The following is a 16,480-nucleotide window of genomic DNA, read 5'->3' as shown; positions in this document are numbered from 1 at the left end:
ACTGCTTTTGCACTTAGTAGAAAACAAAATACGTATTTTGATTCATGTTTGTAATAAGTGGATGACAGATAAAAATGCATTCACAACCACTCCAAACGAGGTTTTATTCACAACAAATCCACCGAGCATACCTGTAATGTGTTGAACAGTTTGCTTCATGGGAAAGTGACAAAACCGTAGTTTGTCCAAGTTTTAAGTAATGTAATGTCTCAGTACTCTACGATATACGTCAATCAATCCTAAGGAATGTCTAAGAAGAACCAGTTTGTTCTGGCCCACTTCATGTAAATACAATAAATTGATGCCAGATGTAATCATTAATACATTTCACACATTTGCAGAAAGGGCCATATTGACAAATGTAGATACGATGGATCAAAATCAACATTAATATAAGTAATAGTTTCCCGAATACAGTTTACCACATACAAAAAGATTTTATTGTTTCGCCGTGGCTTGCTGAGGCTGAGGCTGTTGGTCCTCGTTAGCTGGCGTTGCACCCTCCAAAAAGATGCAAAAGTACTCCAAGGTGTTAAGCTCAGGTTTCCTCAACAGTAGATGACATTTTGGGAAATAGTAAGCTGCCATTAGTCCGAAGTTGCTTACCATATTAAAAGTAATCAAAATACTATACCTCGTCCTTTCATTCAGACCCATGTAGATTGGAATAAAGGTCACCCAAATCATACAGTAGATTAGCGTGGAAAAGGTGATGTCCCGGGCAAGGTAGTACTGATGGGGAGGCTTTGTTGCCATGAAGGTGCACATGAATGACAAGAGGGCCATTAAAACATTGAAGCCTTGCATCAAGGCCAGTCCCATCATCGGTATCACTGGACATGACAAGAAGGCCTTCAGGAAATTTATTTCCATACGGGCCACATGCTCTGACAACGAAGGCCCTTCTTGGATAAACCATCCGCTTAAACCGGCCTGCACGGCGCAGCAGATGATCAAAAACAGCCAGCAAGCGGGACCTCGAAGTGTTTGTAGGTGAGAAGCAGCCTTCTCCTGGAACTCTGTTAAAATGAATATCTGTTGGGAGACATATGAATACAATTTTTTTTCAGGTCTTGTATACTTAATAGGGTTTTACCATAATGGATTTGGTCATCGTTCAAGGTTCCACTATACTATGTAACCTAATGTCATTCCTTACCTGCAGGGAAATGGCTGTGATAACAGAGAGGGCAATGGTTTGTAAAATTGAGATGAGGGGGAGTTGAAGGCGACACACTGTATTTCCTGGCTGCCCCAGGAAGAGTGCCAGGCTGAGACAGGCTCCCATCAGGCTGAAAAGCACCACAAATGTCAAGGGTCCACCGGAGGCTGCTACTATGGGGGTCCGCCAGTGCCGCAGAAACACACCAGTCACACCCATCTGACACAGCAGAAGCAATGTCCCGCCCAGTGCCAGGTAAAGTGCGGTAGGTTTATCCCAGGACAAAACGTCAAAAGTAGGTTTTGTGCAGTTAGTGCTCAGAGGCTGCGACCATTGGCCCCTAGGGCATGGGGTGCACTGGATGTCCTCTAGTTATTAGAAAACACAACAAAAAAAGCCTCAAGATATTAAGTTGCAGCGGAAACATACTCCTTGACCTGACAGAATGAGTAAGGATTGCAGTACTGTACTGTATTTATTCCTCACATGTAATGAAAGAAATCAACTGATTTCAAAGCTTATTTTAAATTACATTGTCTGTTTACAGTAAAGCCCTCCCATACTGCCAAAGTCCAAAGATTAAACTTTCAAACAACTGTGACTTTTAAAACATTTTTCTAAAATGTGTCCACAAGTCAAAATGTTGAATTGCGTACCTTTAGTGTAGTCGGACCATTAACGCAACATGCTCTGCCGCATTTGTATTTTTCTTAATATTCATTTAAACAAAACCTTAAAATTTGTTATCCACTGTAATTATTACAATTTATGTGCAAAAATATCTGATCTATGTGGTGCTGATTTAGCTCCATCTTAGACGTTTGAAGTGGAAATCATTTATCAAATTATCCTTATTTAGTAAATGAGTGCAGTTCTATTTTAGCAGTTTATTCCTTTCGAATAAGTATATAGACACAAAAGGTACCTTTATTAGCCTGATAAGTGCCCGCCAGACAGTCAATGCAATCAAAACAGCACGAGTGAAAGCCTTTGACTCTGCGGACCTGGCCACTCCCACATGCCGCTGAACAGGTGGACTTGGGGACCTGAAAAAGTCACAGCATCACAGTTTTGTGTTTGTATACTTAGGGCCCGATTCATGTTGATCTTAACAAGGACATTTTATGGAAATTTTACTTTTTAAAAGCCTGTATGCTAAGAGGTGGTCATCCGGAGTGTGAACTTAAAAAACCAAGTAATTTATACTCATTTGTCAGGTTCCAAAAGTGTATTTGGAAGCAAGTCAATCTGATTTATACCAGATTGTGAAATAATTTGAGGATCACATACTTCAGCTTCCACACCAAGTTTTTCCACCCATGACCCAACAACCAGGCTATGATTCCTCATTTCAAAATAACGACCAGCTCTGAATGTTTGGCGCAATTGTACACATGTAGGGGGGAGATGTGTGTTTTGCGTTGCATCCACTGCCGGCCTCATTATGGATCTACCCATGAACTAATATTGGTGGCTTAGTAAGGCCTCCACAAATCAAATCACAAACAAATGTACTTAGACGTTTAGCTTGGACTTCTAAGAACTGTGTTAAATGGAAGAAATTGCATAATATGTCCCCTTATATATATTTTTTTTAATTACCTGTGAGTTTTTAGTGTGCCATTTGAGAAGAGACTTGTTGATGGACAGCTCTTCATCAAAGCTTCCAACGACTCTAAAATTCAAGTCTGAGTTGTTCCAAATCCACTCGATCACGCCATAACCCATGTTGGGGTTTCCGCTACTATCAAAAACTAATTTCTTTCCATTAATATCAAAAGACGAATTCTGTAACACTCGTAACAACTGCAAAAGAAAAACAAACAAACAAACAAAACACACTCTTATGCTTAGAGATTCATTTGTTGGCAATAAAGGCAGAACGGCCTCTAGTCAATGTAAGTTCACCTTCCAAGGAAGAATTCTGGTCTCAGCATCCCATTTGCAATTGGTGGAATTGCATCCCAACATATTATGCAATGACTGTGCAATACAGTAGATGGCGGCGTACACACTAAAAGACGCCCTCTTCACTGCAGGATTCATGACTAAGCTCATGTTTGCTGGTGAAAGGTTCCAGCATTTTGGACACGGATCCTTAAGCTTTGGTGCATCATAGAACGTTTTGTTCTCCTCATTAATTTTTTCGAAGAGCGCCTCAGTGTAGGCCGGTAACAGATCCAGGCTCTTTGTTTTGTAGGTGAATCCAATGACTGTTCCGATGGTGTGCATATTGGGCATGGAGGTCAAGCGTTTGTGAACAACCCAACTTGCGCTGGCAATCCACACTCCCTTTATTTTCCTCCTGATTACCTGTAAAGAGCAGTTATCGCAACAGTCACCTTTAGTATATGGTGCCAAAATAAAGGCAGTTCAAAAGATCACCATTACGATATGAATTGACCGAAATTCATGACATTGTCAATTGCGTGAATTTATTTAGAAAAACAGTCGTTAAGTATCGTAAAAGAATATGATGAACAATAAATGATCTTGTTATTGAAAGCTTTTTAAAATTAAATTAACATTTTAGTCATATAATGGAATATTTTTATTTAATAACATTTGTGTTTAATAATGGTGCTTTTAATTTCATCAGCCTTTTGAGTTTTTTTTAATTAAAGAGGCAGATTACAAGTGTTACAAATGAATCATTATTTAGATGGAATCAATCAAAGAGCAAATGTCATGACATGAATACATAATGGTTAGCAAAATGAATTGAAAATTGAATAACAAAAAAAAACCCGATTAGTTAAATAAGCCATTCAGTAGTGAAACTGGATGTGGAATATAAAAATCATGTAATTTAAAAAAGAAAACTCTACCATGAAACTTCTGTGTTTATTTTCAGCAGTGAAATTGGTCATAAAATCAGAGGTGAAATACATGTATTAATTTCATTGAATTGCTAAGGTATCACAAAAAAGTGAAATATATTGTCCTAACAAAAATAGTTTCCTTGTAAATGGATTGATTCACACTTAAATACCTTAGATGTTCGACACTGACTCTTCAGCTACTTACTGATGATGAAGGATCAGGACAACTACGGAATCAGTATCTTGCTCAAGGACACTTAGTCCAAGCTCTCTTGGACCACTCTACCTCTGAGCCATGCTAATCCTTGTGAACATGTCCACATGCGTTTGAATAGACATAAAATCCAGTGAGCCTTGGCGGCAATCATTTGAATTAGCGTATGGAGTATGTTCTTAAAACAAAACGATAACACGGCAGAATCAGTCTTGCTCTCAAAATTATACATCAGTCACTGCAGTTGGTGCGAGTGTCTCATCACATTGCCTGCCTGCCACTTACCAGGCCAGAAGTGCAGCAAAGTATCTAACCAGTAGGTGGCAGAATAACACTACCATTCAATGGAGTGGCTGAAACAATTAAGCCACCAAGACTCAATGCAAATATAGTAAAAAGCAGATAAGTATCTTATCAGTGAAATGGTTTATGCGTTTTGCATGGGCGTACTGTAAAAGTCTTCACTTGCCTCTTGAAAGAAGACCGCAGCTGGGTCTGGAAGAGAAAAGACCAGCACCACTTTGACATTGATGGCTTGGATGTTGTCGACAATATTTTTGACCGCTTCGACTGGGTCGGTGTAGACCGGAATCATGCCCTGGTAGGCCACGCATGTCGACATGGTGCCAGCTTGTTTGGTGAATTCCTGTGCACCTTGTTGTCCGTACTCTTCATCGCTGCCCACCACTGCCACCCAGTTCCATGCGAACTCTTTTAGCAAAAGCGCCATGGCCTTAACCTGCCTTGTGTCGCTGGGCACCGTACGGAAGAACGACGGGTAGACACGCTTGTTGCTGAATTTATCACTCGTGGCGCCAAAACTGATCTAAAAATGGGAAAAGTCATTTGATGGTGCTTTCAGTATGAACCAAATGCTATTTTTATTTTTTAAATTGAAAATAGAAGCGTATTGGGTTGACGTTCACCTAAAAATGCATATTTGTACACCTGCCCTATATTGATTTCTTTTTCTTTGTTGTTGTTATTATAGGTAATTATATTAGGTTAGGTTATTATAGGTTCCAGGTAAGCGGGATTCAGCCACTGTTGGAAGCAGCCATTTTTGCATCATTAAGACCATTTTCAAGTCTTGTTCAAAAGCGAACCAACAGTTTACTCTTTGTCCAACTACGACACTAAATTGTGGAAGAATCTGGTCGGCATCATGTTATTTTGATGTATTATGGAAGTAAATTTTGGGTCTGGTGGTCATTGTGTTAACGTTTTCTCTGCTGCATCATTTTTAATGCTGTTTAGTTCAATGCTCCTCAACCATACTATAAATGCATTTTATTATGATACATTTTAATTCTACCAAACCTCAAACATATGGTTAAATAAATTAATTATTAATTTCACATAATTGACATCAAATGCGCTTGTCGTAATTGCTTGGTAGGCCTAGGAGGAACCATACCTGCGGCATCAAAAAGAATCCCAGAACTTTTCCAATGACAGACACCATTTCAGAGTTGAAGGGTCCAATCACGGCTACCACGCTAGTCTCGTAATCTGTGTAGTTGCACTCCACAGATAGCTCGCCACTGTTTTTTGCAGTCAGGAACGAGATAGTGGGCCTTACAACAACGGCGGTTTGTTTGCACGTGTCGTGGATTTCATAACCCAGCTTGATGCCGGGGAGCAGCGCTTGGTTGGCATTGACGTCATCCACCGCATATTTCATCACCACTGCAAGTCCCAGTTCCAGCTCGTTCAAACTGGAAAGAAAGCGAATAAAAAGTCACGTTATAGCCATTTTGCCGTCTTTCAAATATCCCCACTCAGCATAAAAATTGCTGCCTTCCCCTATATTTACTTCTTTTTTTCTACTTTAAGCAAGTCAAATTTTTAGAACGATGGCTTTCAAATGGGGTATGGTTACACCTGGATTTACGAGACAGTACTTCAGGGGTTATGTGAGATTTTACCGGGGTTTCTGCAGGTAAATGTAATTTAAGGACTTTTATTGCCAAGACAGGGTCATTACATTTTCTTTTCAAAAAAATAAAACTAATCAAACTAATTAGGACATGAATAAACTTACTGTGAAAGTTTTGCCTCTATTTTGTCAAGGTTTGACAAACCTTAAACGTACGTATAAGTGACACCGTTTTCTAGCAGATGAGCAAGAAATAAAACAGATTATGCTATACAATCTATCTTCTGGAGTTGCTAAATAAAATACATGTATAGATGCAACTACAAATATAAGTCCAAAGTTTAATGAACCAGACAAGGATGGTCCAGTCATGTTACCCTTTAGGCTAGAGTTGTTTTCAGAATATTTTTACATTAATATTTGAAAAGGTTGTAGCTTGATAATGGTTAATGATTTAGGCATGCTGTGTAAATGATACTTTGTGCAATTGTGCTACTTAAGCGCTTAAATTTGTTTTTCATCCGAAACGTTCCTTATGAGGTACCTAGCTTATGAGGTACCTAGCTGAAAACAGTGTTTTCGAGTCGCTTAAGTATGAAATATTTTTTTATCTACAAAATATGTCCCAAACTAATAAAAATGCAATTTTTGATTCTTACATGAAGTGATAAAAGTTGTCACTTTTTCACAATTGTCCACCAGATGCCGCTACTCTTCCCTTCTTTTTTCACAACATTCAGCACAATTTCACTTCTTACTGTTTAATTCGATTTCACTTGCCTTGCTACTGAAATTACTCACGAACGATCAAAGTATGTATTAAAAAAAGAAAGCGACTCAAATCTTAACTGTATTCTCTTCCAAATCCACTAATTCAATAAGAAACGGCTAAAATCCTAATATCCTAAAAAAATCCTAATATCTTTCTTAAATAGTCTCACCCCAAATCGCCCGAAATAAATAAATAAATGTACAAGTCCTCAGAATCACCCAAGTAGGACCGGAAGTCCTGGTAGGATGCATGAATTATATGGCAGCCGTTCCCCAATATACCTTTCACATCTGATGTCGTTAGGCTCGGTCCTCTGGCTGAGGTTGCTGGTCAGCTGGTTGATGGCGAAGAGGCCACCCACCATAATATCTCCAGATAAATTGAACAGACTGGTGGAAATGTTTTGAAACCATGCAGGTGAAGTCATACAACTTGTCAGCCGCAACATCCAGCTCAGAACCAGCAGCTCCAAACGTAGAGCCATGTTTTCTAACGTGGCCCAGAATGAGGCTGGAGGGATGATCTCAGCTCTTGCAGCTGTACCATGAAAACTTTTGGCATGCAAAGTCAACTGTAAGGTGAGCATAGTATTGGCCCCTCCCAATCCCTGTTAGGCAGGGAACATTAGGCGTTAAATGGACGTTTCTCAAACTATGGGCAGTTGATTTTAACCTTAGTTCCATTGCAGTTGTGCTGATGTTTATTTTACAAGATACTTAACAAGTTGCAGCCGGGTGGACATTCGAGTTTTTCGAGATGCAAGCCATTGCACAATAATTTGAGATACGAGTGCTAGATGGTGGCAATGAACTTTCAAAAAAAAAACACTTGCTGCAAGCAGTTTGATCATAATATACAGTACTGCCAAACAAAAATCTAAAGCATGGAAAATGGAAAATTATGTATTTTATACAATCATTTAATTTTGCCTCAGGAAAGTCAGCTAGCTAACTTCTAACGCAGATTAGAATATGCCATAGACAGGCCAATGAACAAACTTGCACTGTTATAACCCTTTAGCCAGTGTTTCTCAACCTTTTTTTTTAATGATGTATTATCTTTTCACCCAACCTAACCGGTACAAAGCATTTTTGAAAGAAAAAAAAAACACTTAGTTGGACAGAGTGCTGTGCCATTCATGTCTGATTTATTACATTTTTTGAACTACATTTGTCACAGTATCTCTCGGTGTATTTTATTCAGCAACTCCAGAAGATGGAAATTATTAAATTATCTGTTTTATTTTTGGCTTGTCTGCTAGAAAATTGCACAACATAATCACAATGCACCTCTGCATTACATGTAACAAAATAAGGGCGTCACTGTAACACAAATTTAGCAATATGTTGCTTCGTGTTGATTTTTTCCGTTGATTTATTTTTAATTTGAAGAAAAAACTGTGCTTTTTTATGTCAAGACATTAAAAAACATTAACTTAGATTCACTGATACCTTCAGATATATATTGAACTCTCACGTAAACCCTGAATTGCTGTCTCACACCCTCCACTCGAGAATCACAACTGTGAGCAGTGAATATTTGAACATAAATATCGCAGCACTACAACATCCGACAATATGACAATATTCACTGGTATATATTGTTTACCTTCTAAAAAGAAGATTACTGTATGACATTTTCAAGACATCAACTCCACACAATGCCCTGAATTCCTAAACGTTTGAAAATCAACTTACTGTGAGGATTTCTCATCAAAATCATGATTTTGAGTCAGGGAACAACATTAAATTGATTGTTGTCTCTATGGGCAGTGCTCAGATTTCCACGACATTTTCTTAATATTTGCTTGTGGTCTGTTGTGTGACATGCTTCTCTGCCGGGACAGGAGCAGAAGGTTGCATTCATGACTATACGTCATAACCAAATCCCGAAATGAGATACCTATTATATCGTGTTAAAAAAATAAAAGAGCGTTCCCCTATTGCACCAATGTAAGTAATGCAAATGTATTTGGAATTCAGGCTTCAGTTGTGTTGGTTTTGTATTCCCCTTATTGTCTGGGTTTGCATGACTGTTTGCATGTAATGCTCACCCATTTCCTCCCAAGATATTTACATAGGTTTACACAGGACATATAATATTATTTTGATAACCATATGTCCACTATATTTTTGATTAGCCTATTCGTGAGGGGTTAATTCAGCTTCATGAATGTAATTTTGAATTTCTTCTAGAAATTGCTGCATGCCCTCACCTGTGAACTTGTGATGTGTGATTGCGGTGCTTGCAAACATCTTGTTGTTGTTGTTTTTAATCATGTACCTTTTTGGCTACTTTGAAGATATATATCAGCTTCAGAAAGCGCTTGTTCAGAGATAGAAAATCTCATTTGGGAATCTTGACGCAAGCCTGGTGAAGAAACTCAGTGTTTTTCTTTAGCGCAACCTCTCTTTTTCTACCACTGTATTGTAAACCCTAAACCACAAAAGCCTCTAGCCTCTATTTGATTTGCAGTAACATTTTTACTAACTTTGTACTTTTTGTACAATTTGAATTTTATTAGCATGGTGTTTAGCCACGATGCTTGTGCACTGCTGGTGATGGACTCTGATGAGTATCTGGTCATTGTTTCTTTTGAATTATGTAATCGTTTTGCAATTTATGCACACATTTACTGGTATGATTTTTTTTTTTTCTTTATCAGATCCGGTTACCTTGTTCTCCATTAAAAAAAAAAAAAAAAACATACAGAACATGCACTAACAACTTATTGTTTTATGAATATAAAAAAATGACTTTCAACGAAAATAACAAGCAAACAAACTTTTTTTTGTCAGTTTAGATTGGCATTCTTTAAAAACCAAATTAGGCAGCCAAATCTTGCAGTGGACTGTTGTTGTATGTAGCTCAACCACTAGGTGTCACTTGTGTGTCTTGTATTCGTTTCAAAACGACTTTACAAATACTTTTCAAAACCACCCAGAAACATACAACTGGTGAAGTTTTAGTTGAATGAAAGGCTGAAGGCCTGATATGTTTGGTACTGCAAGAAAGGCAACTGCATCTGTGTGTCCATGCAGGTACACCGTGTGGCAATCTGATAAGGGGTTATCACCCTGAATCTGAAAAAACACGTTTTGCCCTGCTAGTCTGCCATTGTATATACATTCACTTGCTAGAAGGCAAAAAAGATTGCGCAACACATCACAGATTGAGACAACCCTGATATTCTTTTGCGAAAAGGTAACACAGATCCACTTCTATTTTCCCCGCACGTGTCCTTGCACGAGAAACAACCAGGAATACCAACCACTCTCTGTTTCTCTCTCTTCTCTGGCTTCCTTTTACCCCTTCTTCCATCTCATTACTCCCCCCTACCCGCCTAGTGGTCGGCTCAGACTCGCTCTCTAATCTCCATCGCTGGCTTGAGAAACACTGGACCCGTTGTTGACATGCTGGCCTCATACCCCCACAGGCGCTGACAAATTATTATCCAGCCCCTCAGTGCACAGTCAGGGCTCTCAGCTAGCCTGTTCCGGCTGCAGAATGCTAATCTTCGCTCGGCTCGTTGCCGAAAACTCTGGAACAGAAAAGCACCTGTTTTCGAGGGAATCTCAGCAAAAATGTGCCAGAAAAATCAGCTACAAAAAGCCAAAGAAATCTTGCTGTGCAAATTGTTAGCAAAGCACATGAGACTAACAGGGTGAGGATCTGAAATGTGTTTTTCTTTTTCTTTTGCCACTGTGCTGTTTTTGTGCTGCCAACCAAGAGAAATGCACCCATTACCCAGTACTATCAGTTGACTGCGCCTTAATGGAAATATTATTCATAATGTGAGTAGGTTTACGCATGAATACTTTTATTAATATTTTACTGGGATTAACTTTTTTAAATACTTGTATGAGTGTTCATATGACACTTATACAAAATCTGTCTGAGTGTCAGTTGTCTAAAATTGTCTGACAGAAAATGTATTGGAATTTAAGATGACATTCACACCATGATCTTTATCTTCAACTCAAAAGTTGTGCTGATCTCAAATCCAAAGGGATACAACACCATCAGCAGGGATCTCATTACAGGGTCATTACAGTGGTTTACATACTTGAAATTCACACAAGATTTGAAAGGCCCTTTTTCGCGCCTTCCTTTCGAAAAAAAATGGAATTGACAAATACATTTGTCCGGGCAGTAAATGTTTGGGTCCCAGTTGATGAATATAAAAGGCAGTTCACAGGCCACACACCACGATCCCAAAAGAAATTGGAAAAATTACATCTATATTTAAAACGCTCAAAAATATACTGCAGACCATAATTTGCCACAAAAAAAAATGCCAACAGCCAAGTTATTTAAGAATAACTGTCTGATTAAGTAAAACAAAAACAAAAATTCAGGAATGGGTGAATTTGCAACATGGATATTGTGGGGATCCCCTCAACATTATTTCTTATGGGAAGCACAACCTGGACGTGAACCAGCTTGCATTCCACTCGTTGTGAAATGAGGTGTTACCCTTTAAATCAGTTCATATGGTCGAAGCGTATTCTTACAACAGTCTTGAACACAGTCCCGACACGTGTTTTGCACCTGCAAAGGGTTAAACAAAGCATCCACTCTTTCCCCTCCCAGTCGTAAAACCTGTTCTTCTTCGTGTCTTTTAGCCTGCGTGTGTGCATGTGTGCTTCATGTGTGTTGCAACTTTGTGCACGCATCCATGTAGACATAGATGCAAACACTGAAATAATACATGCCAAACATGCTCTACATTATGCATGGGGCAGAGAGATCTGATACAAGAGCTCTATCAAACATTCAAATTCAAGATGGACTGAAACATTTAGTTACTCATTTTGATTTAGTACAGATGGACACCGCTGCAAAACACAACCACAACAAACACATTGTTTATAGACTACATCTGAGCATTATTACTTTTGTGAATGCAGGACATGTGATACAGTGCCACTCCTGCATATTTAGGGCCCTTATGAATGAGCTAATTTTATAGATGATTTGTCCACCACTACTGAGACTATTTCCAAATAATTGCGACTTTTAAATTGGTATTTAATGGCAAAAACAACAACAATCTACAGTATCAAAGGAACCATGATGCCTTATAGTACAATATAAGCCTTTTTCCATTCAAATTGGGGACGAGTAGCATTTGAGTTGATTTCTGTCATCCGCTCACATAACAGTGCTCCGTGGGCCTTGTGCAGTGGGAATTTTTATGGGGTGGTTGAAAAAATGGAGTATAAGGGAATGGGAGAAGTATTTTACGTTGCGCACACAGCTCGCAAGGACATTTGTGTCTTTGGGGAGGACATTTATTACTATATCCAACAATCTGTTCTAGCTATTAGTGTATCATACAGCATATAGCCATATTCATATTGCCATATTATGAACCCATCCTGCATTCTGCCACCTGAGCAAAACCTTGATTTTCCAATTTGGCTAATTTTCAAATTGTTTGTTTTTTAAAACGTAAAAAGCGGATGTCAACTACCATTGACAGACAGATTGCATGCTCATCAAATAGTCAAAACAAATTAACGAATGAGCATCAACCTTGAATGTTTACAGCACTGCAATGATTGGTTTGCCAATCCTTGGATTTGATCCCTTCCTGTCGCACAACACTTAGTAGAGTAAATATATAGCGTGAGTTTCCAATCAGTAAAAACTGTGATATGATGTTCTCAGTTACCTTGCACCAAGTCAAGGTGTGAGATTGTTGCCATGGCAACGTGAAAAAAACTATATTGAGCTGGAGTGTTCACATAGAAACAAAATACACAGCTGTGATATTACTTACTAAAATTACATTCTGTTTTTACTTTTTCCAGACAGAACATATGCATTGCATCACCCAGGATGGGGCTCACAGATCCCCGTTATTGATGATACATTCTCTGCACTTGAATTTCAAGTGATTATAAGTGCTAGAGCAGAGCTGGACCTTGCCTTATATCTGTCCCGAGCAACTCTGGAGGTGTGTGTGTGTGTGTGTGTGTATTCCTTCCTATGTGCATGTGGTTTTGTGTTACATCCCAAAGCAAACTGATAGTTCTCCTCTGTCATTCTCTGGTCTGTGACTCATCAGCCGACCAATGCGTGATCTCAAAGTTAGTCTGTTTTCCTGCTGTGCTATTTATTTACTTTTTTTTTTAATTACCTGCCGCTCATATGAGACATTTCCTGTGTATGGTAAAATCAAATTAAATGGACTGCGCGCCATTAATAACATGTTGATGTGATGCAATGAGCCAGCTCTCATGTTAGATGATGTGCACGCTTTGTACAGGACAATGTAAACGTGCTGTTTTATGTTCCACAATGGGCCGCAAGAGGATTTCTGGAGACGCTCCAGAGCAGTAGACAGGAGCCCCGAAAACAATGACATGTAGTGTATCCAAATGAGTGAGTGTCTTCTCATTTGAAGTGAGGCGGCCCCGGTTGTAAGCAGCTGTAAAAACATCCCCTGAGTGGGTGGCTGGATTTAAACAGTGAGAAATTGTTGTCGCCGCCGAGGGTAACACTTGGACGATGGAGGAGAGAGGCACGAGCCAGCTCTGTGGAATTTTACCAGGTCAAACCTTACGTAAGATGCACAGCAGCCATAGGACGGAAGGCAAGTGTGGTACAGTCAGATGGGAGTGATGATAAGTTGTTCCCCTGGATGATTTCGACAGCTCTCATTTGTTGTATCTTGTCTCTGAAGTTTTGTCCTAATGGAATGTCCCCATGTCCCCCTTTTAAAAGTTTGCTGATTCATTTTATATTCTCTGTCAAACGAATGAGTCACACTTCAAGACTTGCCAGTAATCGCATGATTTGATGTACGTTGTGAATCGGAGGCATGAGTAAATAATTGCTTCTTCCTGAGTACTGACAGAGATCAGCATCTGCTGCGCACATCACACAAGGACTGCTCGTCTGTTTATAGAAACATACCAGCTGCTGCGGTCCTGCCCTCAGGGTGTCTGTCCTCCTAAGCACAGGTTAGGAGCCGGCCCAGCCCACATGCTCAGTCATCTCAGGCAAATCCGTCTCCAGTCTCCTGTCCTCTTCATGCCTCACAAAGCCGACATAAGTACACCTTTTCGCGTACACCGTTTCATCATTTCTAAGTCACTCAGTGAATAAGTCACAGCCAGTGATTTTAGTTGCATTTTCTTTATTGTTTTAAGTCGGTTCATAAGTCAAAACGCTTTTTCTGCATTGTCTGCTTTTGTTCGATTCAACCAGACGCCGATCCGGTTCCTGTTCAACTTATACTGAAGCTGAATGTGATTCCAGTTGAGTTGAGCCAGTTTAACGCAACATTGACCCAATGGTTAGCTCAAGTATTTGGTGTTTGATTTTGGGCTCTGGCATTCTTGTGTGGAGTTTGCATGTTTACCCTGTGTGTGTGTGTGTGTGTGTGTGTGTGTGTGCGCGTGTGTGTGTGTGTGTTTGAGATTTTTAGTGTACTCCAGCTTCCCGACACACTACAAAATTATGCTTTTTAGATTCATTAAAGACTTATGTAGCGGTTGCAGATAGAATCAAGGTTCTGTTTGGACTGCATCAAGTATTTCCACAAAAATGCTCAAAAAATTAAAATAAGTACAACTAATACAATTTTATTCATCTTTAATATTAATGAGTGAATTGCTCTAAATTGTCTAAAATTGTGGTGACAAACTAAAATATCGATGACTGAATGACAAACTGCTGACGGACAGATTGTCAGACAAGTGGAAATTAGTCATGGCCTAAAAGAGTGACGACAAACTCTAATGTATCGGAATGAGGGAAGCGTGGTTTCAAAAAAAGATGACGGACTGACAGAGTGATGATTACATTTTTGGTCGGCCGGCCGGCCACTGGTAAATGATGACAGACCAAGAAGATTTACTAACACACCCACCTCGGTTGGCGGCTAACAAGCTAACACACATGTATTAATGCTCTTTACTGAATTACAGGTCATGTAAACCCGGCTGAAATAATATGGCTGTCATCAGTTTTGCCATTTTCTATTTTTGATCACAGCCAATTGTGGAATCTGAAAAATCAGGCAATTAGCTTAAAAGTCATATTAAAAAATAAGCTGTAAATGTTCAGACTATGCTTTTTACACAGAAATCCAGGTAGATGGAATATTACGACTATGCGCTCTTCTACATTGCTGACACGGAATCCCGCAATCAGATCATGAGATCAGATGCCTGATATCTGTGAGTCCCAGGTGTGACGTAAAACACCCCTGTAAAGCCGCAACAATGGCTTTCAGTACAACCGGGCGGAAGATGTAAGTGTAGACTGTCAAGCCTTTTTCACACGGCATTTGGTTTGCAAAAAGGAACAAGGACAAGGACAGGATGGTGCAAGCATGTCAAAATTTGGCACCGGTTGCTAAGCTACCAAACAAATAGTCTAGTACCACCGAGCAGGTGAAGAAATCACAGCGGATATCGCTGGCTTTGCTTCTGATGAAAGGGCTAGCTATACAAGTGAAACATGCATAACTATGCAATATCTTATTTTAAGCTAACATTTATATTGTGAAAAATGCGAAAATTGCACATCTCTTAAACTTAAGACTAACTCGTTGTATTCCGTGTGGTGGATATCTCTGTTCATTGCTGTGCCTTTGATTTTTCAGTGTCCCACACTAGGATACTGCATTGATCATAATTTCCTACTTCTGCTTGTTGTTTACAGTCCAACTATGGCCAAATCCCTTGTTCTTGTTCAAAAATTACTCCGCCAATCTCATCACCTACTGGATGTGACATCTGTCATCATTGACGTGACAGCAAACACTCACCTTGGATGCAGCGCTTACACAATGAATGAATTGTTTGATGGTGCCCTGAGAATTTCACGTTCTTGTCTCAGTTTTTTCTACTGTAGTCTGTTTCACACAGACGCCTTATCACCATCATTTCACCTGAGAAAAAGATGGCTTAATCAGGTAGTGTCAATGAGTGTTTGAGTGTTTGTAGTGTTTGTAGTGATGATGGACTGTTTGCGTCATACTTTGTTTTTTTAGTTTGGGTGACTTCAGTCTTAGATGATGATCTTGAATATAGTCACAAGTGACATAAGCGAACACAGCAATCCATCCATGCAGCATGAAAAGTGTTTAGCATTGCAACCTTTCACAGAAAGAAGGTCCCCAGCTGTATTCAAGCATGGGCTGCTCTTAATGCTTGAGCTTGGGGCCTTTTGGTATGGAATTTGCAAGGTCTGCCCATGCTTGCATGGGTTTTCTCATGGTACTCCTGTTTCCCCCAAAAGTCAAAGCATTTAAAATTAATTTCCAGTCAGCTCCATTGCCCCGGGTGCTGACACAAGATCTGGATATTGCCCACCCAAGGAGGTGAGATGGGTTAAATCTAGAAAGCAAACCACTGTACTGTAATGTAATAGTGGGACTGAGTGGGGAATTTGTCCCAAGCCAACTGCGCCAATAGTCTGCTACTGTATGTGACCCACTCCATAGGTGTAAAACTCCAGTCCTTGAGGTCCGGCATCCTGCATGTTTTCCGTTTTTTTTCTGTCTCCAAATTAGCTTATTAGCAGGCTCTTCGGGAGCTTCAAAATGAATATAATCATTTGAATCAGGTATGTTTGGGAGAGAAGGTTCAAAAACATGCAGGATACCGGCCCT

General features: G+C 39.5%; 1 protein-coding gene across 1 annotated transcript; it reads right to left on the bottom strand.

Annotated features, from left to right (window-relative positions):
• Positions 1 to 267: 267 nt before the first annotated feature.
• Positions 268 to 7,337, bottom strand: tas1r3 (taste receptor, type 1, member 3). Its single transcript, XM_088423882.1, has 8 exons — positions 7,131 to 7,337; positions 5,616 to 5,916; positions 4,668 to 5,024; positions 3,071 to 3,475; positions 2,765 to 2,968; positions 2,088 to 2,208; positions 1,160 to 1,530; positions 268 to 1,035 (listed from the first exon to the last, which is right to left on the bottom strand). The coding sequence occupies exons 1-8, from the start codon at positions 7,331 to 7,333 to the stop codon at positions 439 to 441; spliced, it is 2,559 nt and encodes an 852-aa protein (XP_088280008.1). The 5' UTR covers positions 7,334 to 7,337; the 3' UTR covers positions 268 to 438.
• Between the last annotated feature and the right edge of the window lie 9,143 nt (positions 7,338 to 16,480).

The sequence above is a fragment of the Hippichthys cyanospilos genome, chromosome 9, assembly GCF_059441005.1.
Source record: "Hippichthys cyanospilos isolate Australia breed blue-spotted pipefish chromosome 9, RoL_Hcya_1.0, whole genome shotgun sequence".
Lineage (NCBI taxonomy): Eukaryota > Metazoa > Chordata > Actinopteri > Syngnathiformes > Syngnathidae > Hippichthys > Hippichthys cyanospilos.
This window is presented reverse-complemented; position numbering and strand designations above follow the sequence as displayed.